The sequence below is a fragment of the Betta splendens genome, chromosome 6 (assembly GCF_900634795.4).
Source record: "Betta splendens chromosome 6, fBetSpl5.4, whole genome shotgun sequence".
Lineage (NCBI taxonomy): Eukaryota > Metazoa > Chordata > Actinopteri > Anabantiformes > Osphronemidae > Betta > Betta splendens.
The window spans coordinates 7,121,095-7,145,347 of NC_040886.2; the positions used below are offsets into that span (position 1 = coordinate 7,121,095).

General features: G+C 47.1%; 4 protein-coding genes across 6 annotated transcripts; all 4 read left to right on the top strand.

The window, feature by feature from the left end:
* The first annotated feature begins 56 nt into the window (after positions 1-56).
* On the top strand, positions 57-7,607 carry panx2 (pannexin 2). Of its 2 annotated transcripts, none has more exons than XM_029153047.3 (6): positions 57-164; positions 1,925-2,482; positions 4,360-5,474; positions 5,591-5,726; positions 6,079-6,264; positions 6,345-7,607. In XM_029153047.3, exons 2-6 carry the CDS (start codon positions 2,254-2,256, stop codon positions 6,662-6,664), a joined length of 1,986 nt encoding a protein of 661 aa, XP_029008880.1. In that variant the 5' UTR covers positions 57-164; positions 1,925-2,253; the 3' UTR covers positions 6,665-7,607. The 2 variants fall into 2 exon arrangements, with proteins under 2 accessions (XP_029008880.1, XP_029008881.1); XM_029153048.3 differs by lacking the exon at positions 57-164 and adding an exon at positions 1,417-1,575.
* Positions 7,608-8,330: 723 nt separating this feature from the next.
* trabd (TraB domain containing) lies at positions 8,331-14,000 on the top strand. 2 transcript variants are annotated; one of them, XM_055509613.1, is made up of 10 exons: positions 8,331-8,435; positions 8,934-8,979; positions 9,218-9,284; positions 9,517-9,683; positions 9,938-10,078; positions 10,356-10,466; positions 10,542-10,681; positions 11,229-11,416; positions 11,696-11,792; positions 11,884-14,000. In XM_055509613.1, exons 2-10 carry the CDS (start codon positions 8,956-8,958, stop codon positions 12,053-12,055), a joined length of 1,107 nt encoding a protein of 368 aa, XP_055365588.1. In that variant the 5' UTR covers positions 8,331-8,435; positions 8,934-8,955; the 3' UTR covers positions 12,056-14,000. The 2 variants fall into 2 exon arrangements, with proteins under 2 accessions (XP_055365588.1, XP_029009990.1); XM_029154157.2 differs by having other exon boundaries at positions 11,244-11,416.
* A 191-nt stretch (positions 14,001-14,191) lies between these two features.
* Positions 14,192-18,932, top strand: selenoo1 (selenoprotein O1). Its single transcript, XM_029154155.3, has 9 exons — positions 14,192-14,870; positions 14,958-15,161; positions 15,273-15,450; positions 15,682-15,812; positions 15,913-16,190; positions 16,342-16,510; positions 16,909-17,094; positions 17,329-17,485; positions 17,630-18,932. The coding sequence occupies exons 1-9, from the start codon at positions 14,317-14,319 to the stop codon at positions 17,849-17,851; spliced, it is 2,079 nt and encodes a 692-aa protein (XP_029009988.1). The 5' UTR covers positions 14,192-14,316; the 3' UTR covers positions 17,852-18,932.
* A 388-nt stretch (positions 18,933-19,320) lies between these two features.
* mapk12a (mitogen-activated protein kinase 12a) lies at positions 19,321-23,511 on the top strand. The gene is made up of 12 exons (XM_029154158.3): positions 19,321-19,625; positions 20,360-20,489; positions 20,606-20,664; positions 20,745-20,856; positions 20,938-20,967; positions 21,153-21,200; positions 21,278-21,392; positions 21,800-21,871; positions 22,053-22,132; positions 22,213-22,291; positions 22,380-22,553; positions 22,655-23,511. The coding sequence occupies exons 1-12, from the start codon at positions 19,507-19,509 to the stop codon at positions 22,720-22,722; spliced, it is 1,086 nt and encodes a 361-aa protein (XP_029009991.1). The 5' UTR covers positions 19,321-19,506; the 3' UTR covers positions 22,723-23,511.
* The last annotated feature ends 742 nt before the right edge of the window (positions 23,512-24,253 follow it).

Below are 24,253 nucleotides of genomic sequence, written 5' to 3' on the forward strand. Positions count from 1 at the left end.
TCCGAGGGAGAGGCAGAGGGTAGGGGAGGAGAGGAGGGAGGGAGAGGGGGGGGGGACAGGGGAGGGTGGAGGCGGAACAAACCGGTGTTCTCGGATACATGCTGTAGCTGCTCGCCCGCACTGCAGATTAACTCTTCCCGTGCCGGCAGATGCAGCGAGACATGGTGAGTGCGCTCGTATTATCTTGCCACTTCTGCATGCACGCGTCTCGTTTAGCGGCGGACGAAGCACAGTGGCGTTTCCAGCCTTGGTCTCAGCAGAGCGGACAGCTGATGCAGAGACAGAGCACCTTGGAGGTTCTCCTCATCTCTCTCTGTCTCTCTCTCACACACACACACACACACACACACACACATAGATCTCCTACGCTCAGACGCAGGGAGCAACAGCATGCACACACACACACACACACACACACACACACACACACACACACACACACACACATTTAGTCGCTACGCTTGACGTTTAGCAGCTTGTCCCCCGACTGCTTGTCCGGAGCTGTCCGCTGCTCAGGTGCTGAAACGTGTCATCTTCAGCAGGCAGCTGCGATTTACTGCAGTGCATGGGATCTGGTCCCGCTGGTTGGGATTCTCCCAGTGTCCAGGACCCACATAGCTTTAGTATACAGCATAGAGAAGTAGCTCACGCTCAAGAGAAAAGGATGCTGTGATCTCCTCACCCTGATGAAATGTCCCTGCTGTGTTACCATAGTTACTTGCTGATGTGAGAAACACTGATAAGGACACTTGATGCTGTCTAGGATAGTTTGGAGCTAATTCTGTCTGTCTGACACAGGTATCCAGTGTAGTTGCTGTGTGAACCAGACTCATGTGTGCTGAAACTTCTCCCCTCCTGAGACGTGCTATCAGCCGTACTATAGTCAATGAGCGTGTCCACATCTTTGTTCAAGCGGGCTCTCGTTGTAGCTAAGGACCGTGGGATTCCCTCTCTAAATACCGACACAGTAGCATCACCCAGCTGAGAGGCTTAATCTGTTCGACTGGAGCGGTGCCAGTAGCTCGCAGACAGCAGTGCAGCCTCTCAGCCAAAACGCGATGCTGCCGCTTTTGAATTATGCAAACTTCATTTCCTCTCCGATCATCCCTGAACAAGTTGTGGACAGGGTTAGCCTGGCTAGCACACACGGCAGTGGTGCATGCAGGGGCACAGCACCAAACCTTCACGTGCCACATAATCCCACAAAGTCTGTCTTGTTCACAGTTTAAAGTAACGAAAGGACCAGAGCTCATCGCTTTTACCCCTGTAGTCAGAGAAGCTGCAGCCCCCAGGTTCCACCCTCTCTGAGACGCTCAGTCTCTTTTCTAGCCCTGAACTAGAGGGCTCAGCTTCCAGCCAGTTGTTAGCAAGATGGGGTGATGCATTCACACTGTCACAGAGGACATTCACATAAACATCCAGCTAAGGGAGCTACAGCTACATGTATATGCACACAGATACAGAGTCTGCATTAGCTGAAGTCCCAGTGTGAACATAGTGATCCACAGACACAATGACCCTCAGGTTTCCCGAGAGGAGAGGGTGACAGATTGGGATCGCACAGCCAAAGCCCAGGTATGTTATCATGAATAATCCAAGCATATTTTGACTTCACTGAATACATTTTCAGACTTTAATGCGTCCTCTAAAGCAAATCCCTGTTTAGATGTATCCACCTTCACACACCACCCTTCACCGGTCAGGGAGTGAGGATTAGTTGTGCTCAGCAGGACGTGACAGATTGCAATATTCAGGGCAATTTGATGGGATTCGAACAGGGAGCTTTTCGGAAGAAACTGTTAAGGCTGATTTGAAAAGATAGTTACATTCAAATGCTGACTGTATTTAGACTCTTGCATCTTGAATCCTGTAACTGATTGGGTTTCATTTAAAAGGTGCAAACATATATCTTCCTTACTTTCAGGAAGTCAGCGGCGTCTGACTGAAGCTTGTGGAACAATCCTCAGCCAAGAACCCCCGTCTCCGGGGCTCACGAGGACGCCTCATAAGCACAGCCCATTCTTCAATCCGCCGCACAGCGTGGAGGCCGAGGCCCAGCTCCGTGGAGGGCACCCGCAGGAGCGGCCGAAGGGGAAACGGGACACGGTTTCAACACACAAAGCACAGCATGGTGACAGAGGCTGAAGGGGGCCACGCATCTGCGCGTGCGCCCGCGTGGAGGGGAGTTTAGGCGCCGCAGGGAGAGCCCTCTGCTCCCGCCGCGTGACCTCCGTGTGACCTCCGCCTGCCCGGATGCAGAACATCCTTGATCAGAACTTAGACATGGCCACAGCCCTGCTTGCCGGCGAGAAGCTGAAGGAGCTCATCCTGCCGGGCTCCTCTCAGGACGAGAAGGGCGGAGCGCTGGCCGGACTCATGGTGCAGCTCAAGCTGGAGCTGCCCTTCGATCGCGTCGTCACTATAGGCACGGTCATCATCCCCATCCTGCTGGTGACGCTTGTCTTCACCCGGAACTTTGCAGGTGAGATGCGAGACGAGATGTGGGGGGGGGGGGGGGGGGTCGTTACCAATGGCTACAGCAGCAGAACAGCACAGTTTGTACCTTGTTCATTATATGCAGTTGGGTTGTTTTACAGCAGACAAGCTCCTGGATACACCTCCTGGTTTACCTGCAGCCCATTAGTGGCGTCTGTGTGCCAAGACGTGCGTGCACTGTGGGAGATTAATTAGCGAGGGAAAATGAGCAGTGCAGAGAATAAATGTGGGGACGACAGGCTGGAGACACGAGGAGGATAATTTTAGGGAGAGAAGGGGGTTTTGGTTTGAGGCAGAGTGGAGGCAATGGATGGGAGGACTTCATTGCTGAGTCAGACTCTCTGCAGAGCAGCCTTTAGCCAGCTGGGACTGAACATTCAACTTCAGCAGCAGGAAGATGTGGGTGTTTAGACAGCGCCGGCTTTCGCTGCCTATCTGAGGATGTTTCAAACGACTAGATATTAAGTGCATTAGATACAGCACAGCTAAGCTTGTGGTTTTAACTTCAACCAGGCGGTCAGCTGAGTCAGTAACAGAGAACCAAGATCTAGAGGTTTAAGCAGGAAGTCCTGAAGCTGCTCGTGACACCGGCAAAAGGACACAGTGAAGGAATGCTCTCACTTCCTTTATCTGATGCTGCAGATGTGATCGCTTTGTGACCAACAGACAAATGACTCCTCCAGAAAAATTATTCTTAGCTGAAACAGAGATGAAGAAAACACAAATATTATATTATAATGAAATGACACTATTATTTGGAAGTATTTAGCATCTAGGATATTACTGAGGTTGGATTGTTCCTTGTTGTTTTAAGATTGATATTATTGGTTCTACTTCCGCCTCTCGAGGAGTGCAGACGTGTTTTCTCTCTGCTCCCACTCTACTTTTGCTTGCAGTGTCCTTGTCCTGTCTTTTCTGTGCACCCTGATCTGCTATTCCCGAATAACCATTTGTGAACATGGAGCTAATCAACTGGTCACTCAGCATTTTGGATAAAATTTTCCCACAAAGAAAAGAATCTCCGCTCTGCCCCTCTTGCCTCCGGTTTCGTGCGGGATGCGTGGGATTTATGGTGCCCTGTGTGTCTGAAGCCACCGTTCGATGCAGAGGATCTATTTATATTTTGGACATTCATAACAGGGTTACTCATGATTGACCTTGGTGGTGCCCTGCTTTATCAAAAAATTGGAAAATCTGCGGCCGGCTCATTGACACGTCCACCGGCGGTGGAGTTACAAATGGCCCTGGGGTCCAGGGATACTCTGCTGACTGAATTACACCAGAACCCGGCCCGGACTGATGGACTGATCAGTAACATCTCCACCTGTTTGCAGGGGAAACAAGAGACAGACAGATAACATCTGCAGACAGACTGAACACTTGGTTACTATGGTGACAGCCTTGTCTGACAGGCTTGAGGAGATGTTACCGGGACCCCCTGGACCCTCAAGAGGCAATAAAGCCCTGAGTTCTGACCGATTGGACGATTAGTCTGAACAAATTAGTCATGGATCGTTAAAATACTATTAGAGTTGGCTGTGTATTATTCTGTCCCTTCTCCCTTTCCCCCTCCCTTCCCGGGGCAATCTAGCTGTGCCTCCATCTTCTTTCCCTTATTGTGTCTCCCTTCAAGGACAACTGTTGGACCGACCTGTAAATATCTTGGTCGGCCTCGGTCACACATCTATAAACAACACTTCACTACACTGATGTAGATAGAAGTGCACTCTACAGGACCTGGCAATAAAGCTGATGATGAATGATTCTGATTCTGAATTGCTCAAACAAAATGAGGCTTAAGTATTTTTTTTTCAGTCTTGCTGAAGTGATACAACTGAAGCTCCCCTTCTCCTCTCTTCTCAGAGGAGTCCATCTACTGTTACACACCGCACAACTTCACCAGAGACCAGGCGCTGTACGCACGGGGCTACTGCTGGACGGAGCTGCGTGACGCCGTGCCCGGGGCGGAGCCGCACCTCTGGCCCTCGCTGTTGGAGCACAAGTTCCTGCCCTACGCCCTGCTGGCCTTCGCCGGCATCATGTACATTCCGGCTTTGGGCTGGGAGTTCCTCGCCTCCACGCGGCTCACCTCGGAGCTCAATTTTCTCCTCCAGGAGATTGATAACTGCTATCACCGGGCTGCCGAGGGCCGGGCCCCGAAGATTGAGAAGCAGATCCAATCCAAAGGGCCCGGCATCACCGAGCGAGAGAGGAGGGAGATTATAGAGAACGCCGAGAAGGAGAAGAGCCCCGAGCAGAACCTGTTTGAGAAATACTTGGAGAGACGGGGCCAGAGTAACTTTCTGGCTAAACTGTACCTGGCACGCCACCTGGCTATCATCTGCCTCAGCTCCATTCCCATTTCCTACCTGAGCGCCTACTACGCCCATCAGAGGCAGAATGAGTTCACCTGTGCACTGGGGGAGCCCCCAGACATCAGCAGCTATTCAGAGCTGAAGCTCAGGGTGAACTGTAAGCTGCCCGCGGTGCAGCTGCAGCGCATCATGGCAGCGGTGGACATCGCTCTGCTCTGCACCATGAACCTCATCATTCTGCTCAACCTGCTGCACTTGTTCGTGGTTCGAAAGTCCAACTTTGTGTTCGACAAGCTGCACAAGGTCGGCATCAAAACGCGGCGGCGCTGGCAGAAGTCCCAGTTTTGTGACATCAACATCTTGGCCATGTTCTGCAACGAGAACAGGGACCACATCAAGTCGCTCAACCGCCTGGACTTCATCACCAATGAGAGCGACCTCATGTACGACAACGTGGTCAGGCAGCTGCTGGCCGCTCTGGCGCAGTCCAACCACGACGCAACACCCACTGTGAGGGAGTCTGGCATCCAGACCATCGATCCCAATATGGACCCCTCTGACCTGGGAGTGGGAGTGATGGGCAGCGAGCCACTGGTAATCAAACGGCCACGCAAGAAGATTAAATGGATCCCAAGTTCAAATCCTCTTCCTCAGTCTTTTAAGGTGAGGCAGCTCAAGTAGTGTGATGGATTTTTAAAGTATTCACAGATCACATGTTCTGTTTGAATCCATGAACTGTTGTTAAGCTATAACGTCAAAGCTTCTTGTTTTGTGAAAAGGAACCTCTGACCTTGACACGACTGGAAAACAACACCAAGCCTGAAAAACCCAAACCACTCAGACGAAAGACTGTGGCAGACGGCTTCATCCCTCCACTGCTGGACAGTAAGGGCACACAGTATCCAGCAACAAAAGGTACACACACGCACACACACACACAGAATCTAATTATCGTTTATTAGATTGTTTGGGCTGCTTCTGGGTGGCGTTCGGTCACTGCATGGCGGTTCTGAAGTGGATTTAGACCCTTTATTCACTGTTACTGAATAGGTGACAGTTACTTAGCAGCGGATAAGGCACCAAGACGGGAGGACGTATCCGTCCACCTACGTTCCAAAAAGCAGAGTTGAATGTAAAAACTGATCAATCACAACACAATGTCTGTGGACAGTTTGAAGGATAAAAGCAAACCGGGCCTCAGACCGGTGGTTTCTGTCTTCCAGTCCAATCCAGTGACACCATCTCTTACCTGCTTGTTGCCTCGCAGATCTCAGCGGGATGGAGAAAAAGCACAATCGCAACTTCTCTCTAGATGTCCACCCGTACATGCTGACCATCCGGAAACCCAAGGTGGAGGCTACGATTGCGGAGCCGCTTCCGTCAGAGCACAGCATAGACACGGTGTTCCTGGAGGGCACGCACACTATTGTTCACGTGTCTGGTGCCATTACAGGTGCAGTACCCGGTGTCTCCTATATATCTAAACCAAGGTTCCTTTTCTCCTTAACGCCCTCTTTCTTGTTATACTCTCAGAAACTAAGGTTTGCTCTCAAGAGTCGACCGCCACTGCCTTTTCTACAGTGGCGCTGCCCACGACGACGTACGTAAACGGCGTGAGCCCGAACCCGCCATCCAGCGAGGACGCCCTCAGCCCCAAGTGCTCCCCTCCTCCAGAGGAGCCGCTCACCCAGGCAGAGAGCATCGAGTCTCAGCCGCCACCCCTGACCAGAGCCCCCACACACCAGCTGCTGAGTATACACCACACTCTGTTTGAGCAGGAGGAGGATAAGGAGAATCTCAGAGACAGGCTGCCGGAGAGACCCGGGGAGCTCATCGCCGCCGGGGAATGTTGAAGAAGGGGGAAACCGGGACTGGGATTCCTCCCTCTTTCTCTCTACTTGACGCACATGACCACTGTGTCAATCACCTCCTATCAACAGCAACCTCTAGTCTACTACAAACCTACTCACACACTGTGACGGGCTGACTGATGGATTCAGCTGAGAAATGTGGTACTAATAAAAAAAATTAAATAAAATCTTTTAAATCTTTTGCTCGGACAGGAAAAATACAGAAATGTGTGTGTTTGGTGGCGTCGATCAGAGTATTACTGTAGGAAATGATGTCACACTCATGTCTCAGGATGACTGTGTAGAGTAAGTCACCCTCTAATGAAAACCAGCAGTGATATAACTCAACAGGGTGCTACAGTGCAGGGTCAAACAGCTATTTATAGACATTTAGAGAGTCGACGAGATGTGTGAGCTTTAAAAATGACATCAATCTTAGAGATGCATATTTGCAAAAAGCACTGTATTGTGACTTAAATGTATTTTAAACACGTGTAATAGCGCTTAGTCCCTTTATTCCAATAGCCAAGTAGAAGGGTAGCTCACATAATACAGTTGTTGAGATCAGCACAATTATTATGCAAAAGATCACAATAAATTTGTGGCAATAATATACGCGCTTATGGCATCATATTTCACAGGAAGCTATAGATATATAGACACGGTTTAGGACTTGGTGTTTGTGGGGTATAACTTAAAGTGTGGCTTTATCATCAACCGTCACCACGGTTTAGGAAAGTGCGTTAGATCTCGCCTCCATGTCTTTGCATGTCCACAGTAATAGGTAAATTGGCATATTTGAGGAGGAGGAGCTGCACGCTTTACCATGAAAGTGTGGTTCTGTTGTAGAAAAAACAGAAATCCTTAGAAATCATCAAAAAGGCAGCTCTGAGGGTGCTGTTAATTGTGGCCCACACGCAATGAATAAAGCTGCACTCCAGCTACATTATGACTTCTGTGCATCTTCTTGTGGGAGTGCTGTGATGTGATATGAAAGCCGTCATAAATATGTGTTGAACGGTCTCTTACCAGAAGGTTTATGACACACGCATAAGCTTTTGATTTGTCGTGTTCTAGTCTCACTTGGTCTGTGTGTTTTTGCAGGAACCCGTCAGTAGGTCAAGAATGTGAAGAAATTAATAAAATAATTGCTCAGTTAATTGTGGTAAAATGAAGTGTTCAAGTGTGTCAGCAATTTTTAGGAAAGAAAACAGTTGAAGGAAGGGTGGGTTCCTGCCAAAACCTTCCTGCAAACATTTGAAGGAACTTTCTGTACTAATTAACAAACCAACACCTTTGTCCTTTGACAGGAACCCTGCCTGTGATTTACAGTGAGACTCTTCTGCACATTCACTTCATATTTGTCCATCTCACTGTCTCCAAATCCCCTTAATAGACTACTCAAGCACATAACATACATCTAAAAGCACTTTATGACTTGATGCAAGAGTCTGTAGAGCATGGTATATGTCACACAGCTCGGCATATAGTCCTGTCCGATTTCCTGTTTAGATTATCACCTTTAGATCGTTGTGATCATCGTGAATATAAACCTCGGACTGTTTTAATGCTAATAAAAGAAAAAGACAGGTCAGATGTTTGATTGTAACGTGTGAAATGACCGAGACAATTAAAACACTTTCTAACAAATAGAAGTTGTGTCCCAACATGCAATTACTACATGTCCCACAATGCACCGCGGCTGTCAGTTTCAGCTGAGAGCCGTTGCGCTACACTGGCAAAGAGCACACCACCAGACGGGCTGACTTTTTCAGTGAGTTGACAGTACTTTTCAAACGACTGTCGCGTATATTTCAACAGGCGTTGTGTCTAAAAGTGACAGCATTTGTCGCGGACTTGTTTTCCGTGCAATTTAGTTTAAATTCCTACGGGGTTTGCCTAGCTAGGCTACATTAGCTTAGTTAGCAGCTGTCACCGCGCTGTAGCTAACCAAACCGATGAACAGACGCTCGGAACAGCCCCGTAGCTGGACGTAACGTAAGCTAGCTGACGGCGCAGGCACCGGCAAGTCACTGCTGCTCCAGCTGCGCAACTTGCGTCGGCGTTGCTGTGTCTGGCTTCAACGGACACAACTCAAACTAAAGACGCGTCTGTCGCTGCGTCGTCGTAACGTTAAGACGTGGCTTTTAAAACTCGGCGCCGCAGCCAGGTACGTAGTTAGTAACGCTGCGCTGTTTCTCGCTGTCCGTGAATGCCTCACGGTTCACTCTGCATGGCGTGATCCCTTCCTTTCGTTTTGTCTCATACGCAGGTTGCAGTGATTTACTGTAAACATGGACCAAGACAACAAATCAGAGGTGTGTACGCAGTTGATTCTGTTGGTGTAAAAGAGAGGTTGAGGTCACGTTTCTGATGCTGGTGTCTTCTACGTTGGTGTATTATGCACATGAAAAGCTGTTGTTAAGTTCTGCTATTGCAACCGTGTCCCGTGTCCCTGTATTTCTCAACCTGTCTAGACGCGGTGAGGAGTAATCTACTGAGGCTAATCTTGTGCTGCCTATCTAAGCTATTGTTTGCTGTTTTGATGCCTGATAGGATGAGTCAGTCGGCCCATCAGAAGATGCTTCGGAAGAGGAGCTGCCTTGCCTTCCTCCAGGGCTCTGTAAGCTGTTCCTTCCTGATACAGTGTGCTATTTTTCAGCAAGTGTAGTACTTTCCTTTTAGAAAGCAACTCTCCCCAACCTGACAGATTCATTTTATTTAATTATTTACATCCATTACTAAATATCTCTAGATTACAGTTAATATTAAAAGCCTTTCTATTTTATGGCCTGAAAAAAATATACATCTATACTGTACTGTACTTTTTATTCGTGTCTGTTGCTGCTGTTTAGCTGATGGTGAAGCGATGGAGCTTCTCTGGCAGTTGCGAGCGCAGCGTCGCCAGGCGTCTCCTAAGCTCCCAGAGACGGTGACTCGCCTTACTGCCCCAGATGGCAGCATCCTGTACCTGGTGGGCACTGCACACTTCAGCGACAGCAGCAAAAACGACGTTGCCATGGTGAGCTAAAGTTGCAAGAATGTAAAAAAGAAAAGTAGCACATTGATGTCATGATGAATGTGCCGGCCCCTATGTACAGTAAATAGATTGTCATTCCTGTTACTGTATTTCATCTTTAGTCCTACAGTAGCTTCTTTTCTGTCATGTGAGATCTAACGTCCTCTCTCACTGTTCATTCACTGTTTCCTGTTCCCCCATGTGCTCTCTTACTTTGTTTCTTATCTCATTTACACACTTCTCTCTCTTGCACACAGACAATACGCGCTGTGCAGCCAGACGTTGTGGTGGTGGAGCTATGTCAGTACAGGGTGTCCATGTTGAAGATGGACGAGAACACGCTGCTGAGGGAAGCCAAAGAAATCAACCTGGATAAGGTTCAGCAGGCCATCAAACAGGTCAGACCCCCAGAAAGATGGGGATTAATGACAGCAAGATCAACATACAGAAAGGACAATAGAGAGCGAAAGCGAGGAACGAAGAGCGTTAGACTAGCAGTGAAACATTAACAGTGAGAATACAGCATGTTTTGAACAAAGCATGAACCGTGGCATTTCACAATCTGGCACAGATAGAGAGCAACAATGTAGGGGATGGCAACATGACGTCGGTATCGCAGTTAATGCATTTCAGGGTTTCTTTTGTAAATTCTTACTTCTGTCCTCTTTTTGGCAGAATGGGCTAATGTCTGGTCTGATGCAGATTCTCCTGCTCAAGGTTTCAGCTCACATTACAGAACAGCTGGGCATGGCTCCTGGAGGAGAGTTCAGGGAGGCCTTCAAAGAGGTAATAGATACACAACAACATTGCTCAAGTGGATGATAATTCCCCTTTTTTATTTTATTCTCTTTGTACACACAGGCTGGACGTGTGCCGTTCTGCAAATTTCATCTTGGAGACAGGCCAATTCCTGTGACGTTTAAGAGGGCTATTGCTGCTCTCAGTCTGTGGCAGAAGGCCCGTCTAGCCTGGGGTCTTTGTTTTCTGTCAGATCCAATCAGGTAAACATCATTTTAATCACTTGTCACACAGTAGCCTTCTGTTTCTATTAGACATAACGAAAGAGATATTCTGTATCCAGCACTGGATTCGTAAATGTAATATTCACCTGTAGATCAAGTTTCTTTTAGTGTTAGATATAATAAAATTGTGCAATTTAGGAAATCAAACAAGACACTTTGCTAATTTCAGGCACACACATTTTTCCAATACACGCAATTCTGCCAATTTAGAGCTGTCACTGTCTATAAGATGTGTTGAGAAGATTTCTGCACAAAATGACGTGTCCATTTTTTTTTTACATCAGGGCCTAAAATTACAGTTCTCTGATCTTCAAAAGATGTTACCCAGAGTCTTATGCAGTATATATGCCTAAAGTATGACGATAACTGATTTTTGAGGCAAAAAAAATAATTAACAAAAAATATAGATTCACAGAACATAATTTTAAAGCAGGCCACTCTTCCTCCTCCTCTTTTTTTCTGTAAAAAAACACCAGAAAATCAAAATGTCATATCCTTTATACTATACAGTAGCTTTCGTTGACAGTCTGTCATATTTCAGCAAAGAAGACGTTGAAAAGTGCAAACAGAAGGACCTTCTGGAGCAGACTATGTCAGAGATGATTGGCGAGTTTCCTGCCCTCCACCAGACCATTGTGGCTGAAAGAGACATCTACCTCACACACACGCTCCGCCAGGCTACATGCAGTGTGGAGGCCCCCCCTAATGCCCAGAGTATGTATTACACAGTTTAGTATTTTTTCCACAGGAATATATATTTAATATTAAATTACTTGAATTTACATGTACTTGTAAAATGTACTGTCAAATGTGCTTCCACATGTTGATCCACCATCAGTTTAGTTGCTGTGTGTATTGTTGTACACTAAGCAGAATCGTGACATGGTTTAAATTCTACAGAACTGAAAATTACTTTATATTTATTGGGGTTATTATGACACAAGGATGTATATTTAATGTCTATTCAACAGAACATTTTACTCTGTTTTGTAGAGGTGCCTGCTGTGGTGGTAGGAGTAGTGGGGATGGGTCATGTCCCTGGCATAGAAAAAAACTGGGAGAAGCAGCTCAACATTAATGAAATCATGAGGTATGAGGTGTCTTGTTGCTACTTATCGCAGGCAGAAAAAGAAAATTGACATTAAGTCCTGGTCCCTGTGCTTTATCCATGTCTTCTTCAGCGTTGCTCCTCCCTCACGGTTTGGCTGGGTACTGCGCATGGTCACGAGGGGCGTCATGGTGGGCATGCTGGGATACGCCTGTTACTATGCTGGAGGGAGCGTTGGTAGAGCCCTGCTGTCTTCAAGAGCAGTAAAGTCTGTGCTGGAGACTCTACGGCCACCCCGTGCTTGACCCTTGTGGCATTACCAAAGCCATCAGTGACATGACCTCTCTGAAAACAATGCATCCATCACCAATGGCCTTAAAACGAGGAGGTGAGGCTCGAGGAAGCCCCAGCCACAGTTTGAACTAACAAGGACCTCAGGGGACTAAGACACCCCACCTCGTATTGACTTTCCTGTAGACACAGCAGGGCTGTACTGCCAAAGAAACCATGACAGTACTCTTTGTTTTCTCTCATATATTTTGTGCAACTCCAATGTTTTGTAAGGTATACAAATTCCAGTAATTGCTTTTGAATAGGTTTAATTTCTCCACTATTCTTTCTGGTGAATCAGGCTCAATTCACACAGATGTTTGCCCTACATGTGAGCGTTCATGTAGCCCTAAGAGAATTTAACACAATACCAGAATGGGTTTGTGTGTTCAAAGCGTATTGCACACCAAAGCGTAGCACAGCTGGTTGTAACTCAGATAGGAGTTACAACTTTTTAACACTTATACAGACAGCAAAGTTCTCTTCCAGTAATGAGAAAGCTGCATTTTTCCATGGAGAATGAAAGTCTGTGTGAATGTGGCCTCACACATGGACATTTTAATCACCAACAGAATGACTTTGGGTCAACTGATACAACTGAGCCATTTTTCGGAGGCACACTTTTTTATTGCTGCGTTCTCATTCTTTCTCCTTCCTGGTGCCAGCCAGCATTTTTTGGTAATTGGCCCAGTTAAAATCCAGCACTTTATAGGAGATAAGAGGAGTCTTGCAGAGTCTGTGAACAGGAAAAAAAAAGGAAAACAAACAATGATCTATTGTAACATCTATGGTTTGCAAGAAATTAAAAAAACTAAAAGTACCAAATTAATTTAAAATACATTTCCAAAACGTGAATAAGTAAAATTAGCTTGCACAGTCCTGGCTGCATCAACATAAGTGCCTCATGCTGCAGCTGTGTGGACTAAAATTGAATAAACAAAATGGCAGAAAATTTGATTTGTACTAATTTGAGACCCAAATATTGCCCAAAAACTAGACATTGAATTTTTATTTGCTTCTAAATTGCATGTCATTCTACTATTTGATAACTACGCAACCAAGGCCTGACACAGGGCAAACTTAAACGTGCCTCATAATGAGAAATGCGTTAGAGATGTGATCTGTGTAATTGATTGTACTTTTGATATGAGGCACCTTCATGCTTAGGTTTTAACCAGCTCTATCTCTGAGTGAAGCTTTATACCGAATACGAAAATATGCATCTTAAACAGAAAGCCATCTAAAAAGCTTGGATCCAAGAACATCTGACATTCAGCACAGCAGCTGTTTTGTAACTTTATGATACAGTATATGCATCTTCATGTCCCACTCTGGAGCATGGGCACGAAAGTGAGATGTGTTTGCTTAAAATTTGTTCAGATATGGGAGGTAATGCCTTACGCTGCAATCACTGCTGCCTTTCCCAGTGAGTTTAAGCCGTAACAACTTAATTTAACGGTTGCTAGGCTATAAACTATCATTTTTCTCAAGTTTTCCTAATATTCAAGTAATTTATTTATAGTATATTATAGGTATATTTATGCAGTTTGTGAAATGATCCAGGAAAAAATATGGTTTAAGAAATTTAAATCTGAAAAGCATAATTAGATCCCTTACAGGATGTCCACACATTTATGTTTTATCAAATAATCAGTCCAAATACAGAGGGCATTATAGGCATGGAACCTCTTGGACCCTCTGCGGTATAATATAGCCAAACTGTCCTTCTTTCCTGCATAGCCAGTCATTTCCAAAGGTATAATCAATGTGAGACTTGCCAAGAAAATTGTATGAATGGCTGCATTTGATTCCCCTGCCCTAGTGTTGTATTGCTATTATTAACTAACCAAACAATCAATCCCAAAATCTGTAATAAATTTGAAAATCTATTGAGTAAAGATGAATTATATTTGCTTCAGAGATGCTTTGTACTGTACTTCTTGCTGCATGGATACTGTGTAGTTTTGTTTACACACACCAATAATCAGTTCTGTTTAAGGTTGTTAGTTAAATGCTGCATGAAGTGAAATTGTTATGACCTTTATTTTGATGTTTGTTTGGGTTTGGTTCTATCTATTTCCGTCTTTGTTATTAGTTTCCTGCCGGACACATATTGCTGTTGCACGCCAAGTTTCGCAAACATCCGTTGTTGTATCGAGCAGGATTATGAAAGCATGCGCAGGCGCTACTTTATAGCTGGGCCCGTGGACATTAGCAGACAGATGGCTCGAGCTGAATGGCCTATTTAGGACCTCGGCTCGGATTGTCACGCACCCTTCTCCCCGGTGTGTCCGGGTCCAGGCTCCTCGGCTCGGTCGTTATGGACGACATGGGCCTGGTCACGAGCCGCTCCCCGCTGGAGCGACTCCCCTTCGACAACGTCGCCCTGAGGAAACTCCCGCTGGACCCGTGCGAGGACGCGGGGGTGCGGCAGGTGAAGGGCGCGTGCTTCTCCCGCGTGAAGCCGCAGCCGCTGACCGAGCCTCGGTTCGTGGCCGTGTCGCACGAAGCCCTGGCGCTGCTCGGGCTCGACGGGGAGCGGGTCGTGAGCGATCCGCTCGCAGCGGAGTACCTGAGCGGCTCCAAAGTCATGCCCGGGTCCGAGCCCGCCGCGCACTGCTACTGCGGGCACCAGTTTGGCCAGTTCGCCGGGCAGCTGGGCGACGGGGCGGCCTGCTACCTGGGGGAGGTGAGAGCGCCACCCGATCTGGACCAGGCGCTGCTGCAGGAAAACCCCAGCGGCCGGTGGGAGATACAGGTGAAGGGGGCTGGACTCACGCCTTACTCCAGGTACATCTGCGGATTTTTCTCTGATTTGCAATAATAAGGGCCAGCTGGATGGATAGATGATGTGTACGTTTGTTCTGACCACCGCAGACAAGCTGATGGTCGGAAGGTGCTGCGCTCCAGCATAAGAGAATTCCTCTGCAGCGAGGCCATGTTCTTCCTGGGCGTCCCCACCACCAGAGCCGGCTCTGTCGTGACCTCCGACAGCAGGGTCATGCGCGACGTGTACTACAGCGGGAACCCTCGTTACGAGAGATGCTCCGTGGTGCTCCGCATCGCTCCCACCTTCCTCAGGTGAGTCCCGACTGCGGAGCCGAACGCCGTGGCCCCGTTACCTTCTGTCGTGCTTCTCTGAGGTCTTCATCTTCACTAGTTGTTTGTCCTCGTTGTCCTCCTTGTGCGCAGGTTTGGATCGTTTGAAATCTTCAAGCCGGCGGATGAGTTCACGGGCCGCCAGGGTCCCAGTTATGGGCGCGACGAAATCCGAGCACAAATGATGGACTACGTCATCGAAATGTTTTATCCCGAGATCCAGCAAGCTCACTCCGACCGAGTGGAAAGGAACGTGGCTTTCTTCAGGGAGGTACGAGCACCTGTACTGTAAAAGCCGAGCACTCGGAATCCTGCTCAGATGAGCACGTATCTGATTAAAGGCCTGACATTACAGTGTGAACCTTTTGGATGCTCTTATCCTATTAAGCCGTAGAAGGTTCAGTGCCTGCATGTGCTGAGTCACTGTGCCCTTTTGCTAATATAATCAGGAGACAGGCCGTTATTAGATCACATTGTTCCTATCCTCTCTTGCTGTTTGGAGGTGGTGCTTCGTACGGCCCGACTCGTTGCCCAGTGGCAGTGTGTAGGGTTCTGTCACGGGGTCCTGAATACAGACAACATGAGCATTCTGGGACTCACGCTGGACTACGGTCCGTATGGCTTCATGGACAGGTGTGTTCACCCAGTGCTGATTCAAAGTTCACCGTCTTGTTATGACGCATCCATAAAATTAGGAGATACTGTAGAAGTTAACGTTCACTGTTTCTTTAAGGTTTGATCCAGACTTCATTTGCAACGCCTCCGACAACTCTGGCCGTTACTCCTACCAGGCCCAGCCGGCCGTCTGCAGGTGGAACCTGGTGAAGCTGGCAGAGGCTCTTGCTCCAGAGCTGCCCCCAGACCGTGCGAAGGCGGTTCTGGACGAGTACATGAGCCTGTACAATGAATCCTACCTCGAAAACATGAGGAAGAAACTGGGCTTACTGAAGAAGGAAGAGCCCGAGGATGAGAACCTGATCACAGAGCTGCTGCAGACCATGCACAACACAGGTGGGAGAAGCATTAGAAAGCATTTACTCTCACTTTTTCAGCTTTTAATATAAAGAGAATTTAATATTACAGATAAGGTGTTGCATGTAAAGTATGGGGAAACAAATCATTGGGTTAACACTTGGTTATCATAACATTTCCCTTTGTGCAGGTGCTGACTTTACCAACACCTTCCGCAGTTTGAGTCAGATTTCTTGTCCCAGTGATGGGGAAAGTGATGAAGGAGAGAATGCTGTCAAACAAGCCATAGAGCTGCTGTTGGAACAGTGTGCATCCTTAGAGGAGCTTAAAGCTGCCAACAAGCCCACGATGGATCCACGGTAAGCTACCAATAAAGGTTTTCTATAAAACTTACACCGATCAATGTTTGAATGAATCAATGATTTCTGATGTTAGTTAGTGACACCTCTTACCTTTAGATTTTTTAGAAAATAGTAGACACTAATTATGGAGCCATAGATGAAATCCCATGCTCTTTACTGACACCCGAAGGACAAAGATGGTTTTATTTGACTGGAGTCATGGAAGGACAGTCTGATAACACTTAAATTTAAACATAATATCAGATAAATAAGCCCAGCCACAGGGAATCGCATAGATCTACTCTTTATCTGCGTCTTTTCTTTCCTCATGAATTGTTTAACTGTAGATAAAACCAAAACACGCTGCATTGCTCCTTCTTTCTTTAACAAGCAACATTCCTAACTGTGGTTTCCAGTGAGTTGGCCATGCTGGTCTCTATGGCTCAGAGCAACCCAGCGCTGTTCCACATGATCTCAGACAGGATGACGTTAGGGAGGCAATTAGACCGACTCGGCAGGCTGAAGGACCTGATGGAGACCAGTCAGGAAGAGCTGAGAGCTAAACACGCTGAGGAGTGGACCCAGTGGCTACAGCTCTACAGGTGAGGCCGCTGGGAAAAAGGCACCATATCTAAAATTAGAGCTGTAGTAGCGTTCACGACGAGAGGAGCTGGAGGAACTGCACAGACAGTATGGAACGTTTATTTAGTGTGTGGGAAGGTGTTGGGTGGAAGTGTTACTGATAAAGGGGGGAGGGCAGAGAGAAAGCGGAGGAAATGGGGATGTTGTGTCTGACCGCGTTCCATTACTGAGTGTTGGTGTTATCGCCGGCACAGGAAGCGTCTGGCCCGCGAGTTGGACGGCCAGAGTGACGTGCGTGTCGCGCAGGAGGAGAGGGTGAGGGTGATGGACAGCACCAACCCTCGCGTGGTGCTCAGAAACTACATTGCCCAGAATGCAATAGAGGCTGCGGAGAACGGAGACTTCACTGAGGTCAGCATCTCGTCCACTGTGATGACGGTTGTACTTAATGTTTTATTTTAAGTCTTGATTTTCTAATATATTGTCATGGTGTTTTTATTCACATCTGGGCTAAAAGGAACTATTTGACTCACTGACTTGCTCATTGTGCTGCAGGTCCGGCGGGTCCTTACGGTTCTGAAGCGGCCGTACTCGTCGCAGCCAGGCCTGGAGCTTCCTGCCTCGGTGGGTGGAGGCGGCGGCACCGTCCCAGGAGAGAGAGACGAGGCAGAGGAACAGCAAGAGGCAGCGTCTGCATCCACAGCCAGACATCCTGTGCCCTATGACAGCAAGCCCCCGGCCTGGGCCACTGAGATCTGCGTCACCTGATCTTCATAGTGACTTCCTGGGCGTTAGCGTTCCTGCTTAAAGCCATGAGAGTTCACTTTGCACCTTAAAGTCCCCCGTTAACTCTCTGCCGCTTTGACAGGCAGCGACCAGGAAGGCACGAGGCTCGGCGTCCCAAAGGCAACCTGGCTGAAACTAAGCGGACGAGGAATGAGTTGAGATCGATGGAAAACACGGAATGAAGATCACGTATAGTGGAAAACTGTGGATCGTGTGAGAAGTGGCTAAATTTGACGCTATGCTTATTCCAACATCATTTACGGAATCTGGCATTAGGTCAGCTTTTTAAATCCACAAATGGGAATTGCGTTCTGCCCCTGAACGTGAGATGCATCAGGTGAAAATTTGAATTCCCAGTTATAATTAAGCACAGCTCCACATTATGAGACAGATTTCTTGTATTTCTGAGTGCAACAAATATCCTCAACTTGTTCCTTGTCTTGTTAGTGTCTGCTGAGCTATTAATGACGACTCAGACAAAAAGTCCTTCAGTGACAAGTCTGACTCTGACAAATTGGCAGATGCCGCCTCGACAAATAGTCTTATGTGTATGAGACGGAGAATGTTGTTAAAAAGCCGCAGTAGTTAAACACGCACAGCATATTCTCCTTCTCTTTTAACAGAAAACTGCTTCTTTTTGCCACATTATAGACACGTGCCTGTTTTTATTATCAGCGTCAGACTGCAGCTGGGAGTGGAGCACAGAAATAGAAGAACTGCAACTTTAACTTTTTGTAACAGTTTGAGAGAAGGTTCCATCATATTGTATGAAAACATGATTCAGTGATGAAGCATTTATACCCATTTATTATTACTGTGACACCTCCTCTTGTTAGTTCATATGACTCAGGGCCGATGTTTCAGCTCTGTCTCCTTTAAAGAATCTATGCAACAGGATGTTACCTTGGTTACATTTTGTTTAGCCAATCTATTTAGAATTTTTGTAATTTTTCTTAAAAAGCCTATTATAAAAATAAAGAAATTTCCATAAATTATATTATTTTTATTTAATGAGTATAAAATATATTGTAGCCTTGATTTCTTTAATAATAAAAGCTGCATTTTCCCTTTGTGTTTGGACGCTTACCTGACCTTCTCACAGGTTGAAAATTCCAGTCTGTATATCGTGCGTCGATTTCCTTGTTCTATTTCCTGGAGACGTCACGGCACGCGGTGTTTCTCTCACCACGGTTTACACCTTTAGGTGCTGCGCAAACAGCTGTGCGTCAGTTACGCAGCTACGTGTCTCAGCAGGCTCTCAACGTGTGCTCACCCGACTCTTGCTCAAAGTGCCGTGGCAATTCCGGGCAAATGCAACACAGCTTATGCAGAAGTTGAAACGTAGTCAGTGCATATTTTAGACTTTAGAAGTAATATTATTATTAAAAAAATAATAAAAAAAATGCCTCAAGTCGTATTTTTACGTTCAGCTCCTTTTCAGCGTTGCTTTGTGCCCTCGCTGGCGTCGGGAGTGGCTTTGGTAACCTCTGGGTGCGTCCTGAGCGGCTGACACGCAGAGCTGCGCAATTACCGAGGTTGAGCGCATAGGTGGGATCTGGGACAATGGGTGTGTAGTGACGGAGGACGCATAACAACAAAAGAGCAGTTTCTCTTAGACTCCCAATAATATTCCGCAAACAAACAGCATGACTAAGCGAGTAAGACCCGGTTACAGCCGCCTAGAAATCAACAAAACCTCGTGGGAAGTCCCGGAGCGGTACCGGGATCTGCGGCAGGTGGGGACCGGGTCTTACGGCGCCGTGTGGTAAGTGAAAACGGCGAATCCGGGAGACGCCGCGAGGCCGATCGCTCCGCCGCTCCAGCTGGAGCGCGCTAACAAAGCACCGGCGCTAACAGATGGTGCGGCGCAGGCGGCCGCACTGTCCCGCAGCCGAACAAAAGAAAAAGTCCGTGCGCTCCGCTGAACACATGCTGCTTCACTTCCTTGTGTGATGGAGCGCGGCACCCTCGCCGCGATCGTCCCCGCTGCGCTCACGGGAGCTTAAGAATGGAATAAATCGTGACTAGCACGTGCGCGGTGGTGGTGGCGGCGCGTATTTACAGTAAACGCAAGAATGAGGAAAAGCACCTTTGTGGATTTCGCACCACGCGGCCCCTTTGTTGTCACTGATTAACCCAGTGGGTGGACGCTGAAGTGTCCTGAGTAAGTGAACGCAACTTAATAACGCTCGAGCAACTGGGACTGAGCGTGTGGAGAAACAAGGTGAGAGGACAAAGCGAAGCGTGCGCGCGCGCGCGTACGCGCACATACTCCGACTGTCCTGACAAGTAAAGACAGCAACAATGATTCACTTACTGTACACCTCCGTGAGAGTCAAAGTAGAGGCATTACGTCACTTCATTCACCTGGAAGTTCCCGGACTGGTTCAAGCTTATATTAATAGTTGCTCATATCGGCCACGTCGTAGAACAGCTGACCTTTAAAGGATGTTACGTGTGCTTTTGGCCTCACGGCGTGTGATGTGGCTCTCGTGGCAGCTCGGCCGTGGAGTGGAGGACTGGAGTCAAGGTGGCGATCAAGAAGCTCTACAGGCCCTTCCAGTCGGAGCTCTTTGCCAAGCGCGCCTACAGGGAGCTGAGGCTGCTCAAACACATGAAGCATGAAAATGTGAGCCCGCGCCTCAACCGTGCATAGTGGTCCAGACGCAGATAAACACTGGGACTGACCACAAAACCGCTGTTGACGTCTGTATATAAAGTCCCACTTGCGTGTGTGTGATGCAGGTGATCGGCCTGTTGGACGTCTTCACCGCTGACCTCTCCCTGGACAGATTCCAGGACTTGTAAGTGAGCGGGAGTTTTTTAATACAATATTCATTTCTACGCTCCGTCCTCAGTCCGTTTTGCCTTTCTCCTCTTGAAGTTATCTGGTGATGCCGTTCATGGGGACGGATCTGGGGAAGCTGATGAAGCTGCAGAGGCTCTCGGAGGAAAAGATTCAGTATTTAGTTTATCAGATGCTCAAAGGACTGAAGGTAGCTGAACCTTAACTATGTCTGACTGTTGTGTTGAGTTGTGTTGTCTTTCTGATACGCTGACTTCTTACTGTATTTCAGTACATTCATTCTGCCGGGATCATTCACAGGGTAGGTTGTTGTTGCTCGCTGTTGTGTGTGTGTGTGTGTGTGTGAGATAAAGAGCGTATTCACGCAGTCTTATCTAAGAAGACCCAGCTGGTGCTTCTTGCTCTGTATGTGGTTTTCCTCTTGCTCGTGCGCCGCCGGCCCGGCGTCACAATAACAGTGGGCCTGTCCGTTCTGCACGTCTGCAGGACCTCAAACCAGGGAATCTGGCTATAAACCAGGAGTGCGAGCTGAAGGTACAGTAATGCCCAGCGCGGCCATTCGCCAAATCGGCCCTTCCTCTCACTGCACCGTGGTTTCGACCCCATGTCAGATCCTGGACTTCGGTTTGGCGCGGCAGGCGGACAGCGAGATGACGGGCTACGTGGTGACCCGCTGGTACCGAGCCCCGGAGGTCATCCTGAGCTGGATGCACTACACCCAAACTGGTAACGCGGCGCTAATTAAGCCCCGAAGCACGCTCGCACACTGTCATGTCTCCTCGGCGTGCTCAGTGCCCCCGTTAGCGCGACGGCCTCCTGTGATGATGTTATAATGGAGCATTAATTAGTGGTTTTCGTGTTGTAACTTGCCCTCTGCTTTACATTTGAACTGGAAAACCTCAAGGGAACAAGTTATTTATATTTCAGTAGTGTCTTGCAATGCATTCTGGTCCATGGAATGCTGGCAGAGACAATAGTATTTATTGCTTCTGTGGCAGTTTAAATGTTAGAACCACAAAGCAGAGCACAGTAATAGGCACATATACAGTATTTGAGCATTATTATGTCATTTGTTGAAACATAATTGCATTAGATGTTTGGTAATGAACGGTATTTGTGTGTCTCCTCTTTAGTGGACATTTGGTCGGTGGGCTGCATAATGGCAGAGATGCTGCAAGGGAAACCTCTTTTTAAAGGCAGCGACCGTATCCTTTGACCCCAGCGAGCTTTGCCACAAACAATTCCGAGGAGCGTTCACGGACCAATCTATGTTTTTATGGTCGGATTAACCTCCAGTTCTCCACTGACAGGTCCCAGAGACCTTTTAATCAGTTTGTAAGACCTACCCTGAGTAGACATTCTTGTACCTTGACCCCAGCTCTTCAGATCTAGATCAGCTGAGTGAAATCATGAAGATCACGGGAACTCCGACTCAGGAATTTGTATCAAAACTTGACTCCGAGGACGTGAGTGTAGATTATGCCCCAGCCCAACGTTAAAGGCACTAAGCATCCCAGCCATTAAAAGCACCCGTTGTTTCTCCTAGGCCAAAAGCTACATTAGAGGTCTTCCCAAAGTGGAGAAGAAGGACCTCCAGAAGGTGTTTTCCACATCTAATCCAGAAGGTACACGTCCGTACGGTGTCTTTTCAAATATGCTGTGGAGTATTTTGAGCGTGACAGTTTCTGGCCTCCCTTCACCTCCGTTCTTCAGCGGTGTCCGCGTTGGAGCGCATGCTGCTGCTGGACCCGCAGAGCCGGGTCACTGCCGCGGAGGCCCTCGCCTTCCCGTACTTCTCCGAGTACCGAGAGCCGGAGGAGGAGACGGAGGCGCAGCCGTACGACCACTCGCTGGACAACGCGGACCTGACCCTCGAGCAATGGAAACGTAAGGATGAACGGGGGAGGTTGGGGAAGATGGCGGCTCAATGGGGAAATCAGGCAAACGGACAGTATTGATCAGTTACTTTGCTGCGCGTCTTCCTGCAGGTCACACCTTCACAGAGATTCTGACCTTCAAACCAGTTCTGCCAGAATCAAAGGAAACCGCGCTGTAGAGCTGGAACAGCTGACTGTGCAGCCTGAGACCAGAACAAGCGTCTCTGTCTCTCGATCTCAACTATGAAACATTTTTGTCCCTTGATAATGAAAGCACGCGCCTTCCATTCTTCAATCTGCCGTGTTTTCGGCGACCTCCAACTTGGTCATGAACAAACATTTTTAGCATAATTTCTGCCATAGCTTGTTTCCTGAGAATAGCATTAGACCTGTACCTGCACTACTGACAGCGACTGAGACGGTGGCGCACACAGTTTAGTGATGATAAGATATTAAATTGGTTGTAGCAGGTAATGGAGTGTTTCTGTACATAAACACGCTCTATTAGTACAGTAGACACATTGTACTGTAGATGAAACACAGGTTGCAGTGATGATAATAATACTGAGTTGCATGAACTGTTTGATTGGAGAGTCATTTGTGTCTGTGGTAAACTAATGCATTAGAATTTGAACAATCATTCTAATTATTTTTATTTATAACAAATCATATTTTTATGTTTTACACAGAGAGGCCGACCAATCAAATCAAATTGGTTTATTGAGCGTGTGTTTGTGTGCAGCTGTGTTTCTGCTGTGACCTCGTCAGTCTCCAACGTGGCCTTAATGACAATAACGTAATATTGCTGAGCAGTTTCAAGGTTTTCCCAACATTCACCGTTTAGAATCAGTCCAAAAGCACATGAAACGGTTTTCAGACATTTGTAGAAAACCTTTTCTATACCGATTTTTGAGTTGTCTGTAATTTGACTAATGCAGTTTTATTATTAAACAATTTCTAAAAACTCATAGCATATTTGTGTGTTTAGTCACTAATGCTATAAATCTGATTTCTTCTCCAGAATACTATAGAATGAAAATACTTTCAAGCACACTAGGATGTTATTATGTCATACTAAATTTGTTTAAAAGGAGTCGTATCTCATGCTGGTCGCTCAGGTTTGAGCACATTTTTGTCTAGTTTGGTTTTTCAGTGAGCTTTGGGGCTTTTACAGTATGTATGATAATGCTGTAAACCGACACTAGATGGCAGCATATAAACAAGTCAGATTAGCTTTAAGATCCTGTCACAGCCACTGAAAGGTTGGGATCTCACAGAACTTAATCCCTAAGATCCCCAGAGGACACATGAAACCATCTCAACATCCAGTGAGAAGACACTTCTGAAAAGCTAATTTAATTGTCTGCTTAAATACGAAATGAAGTGACCACCTCCAGTGTTTTCCTGTATAGTCATTAAGTCAAACCTTATTAAAATGCAATTATCTGCTATGAGGCTTTTCCACCTGCAGAGGTATTAACATTTTCTCCACTCTCTACTGGTGTTTAAGCAAAATAAAGATAGTAAACTAGGTAAAGATTGCACATACTGCCATTTACTAGTAGTTTAAAGGCTCTTAGCGCCCTCTTGTTTCTTTTAGGGGATTCAGCCTATCAGAGATGAGCTGTCATAGCAGTTGTTGCTGTGCAAAGACACTGACAGCCTCGCTTTTGTATTTCGTATGATGAACGACCTCAAGGAACCAATGTT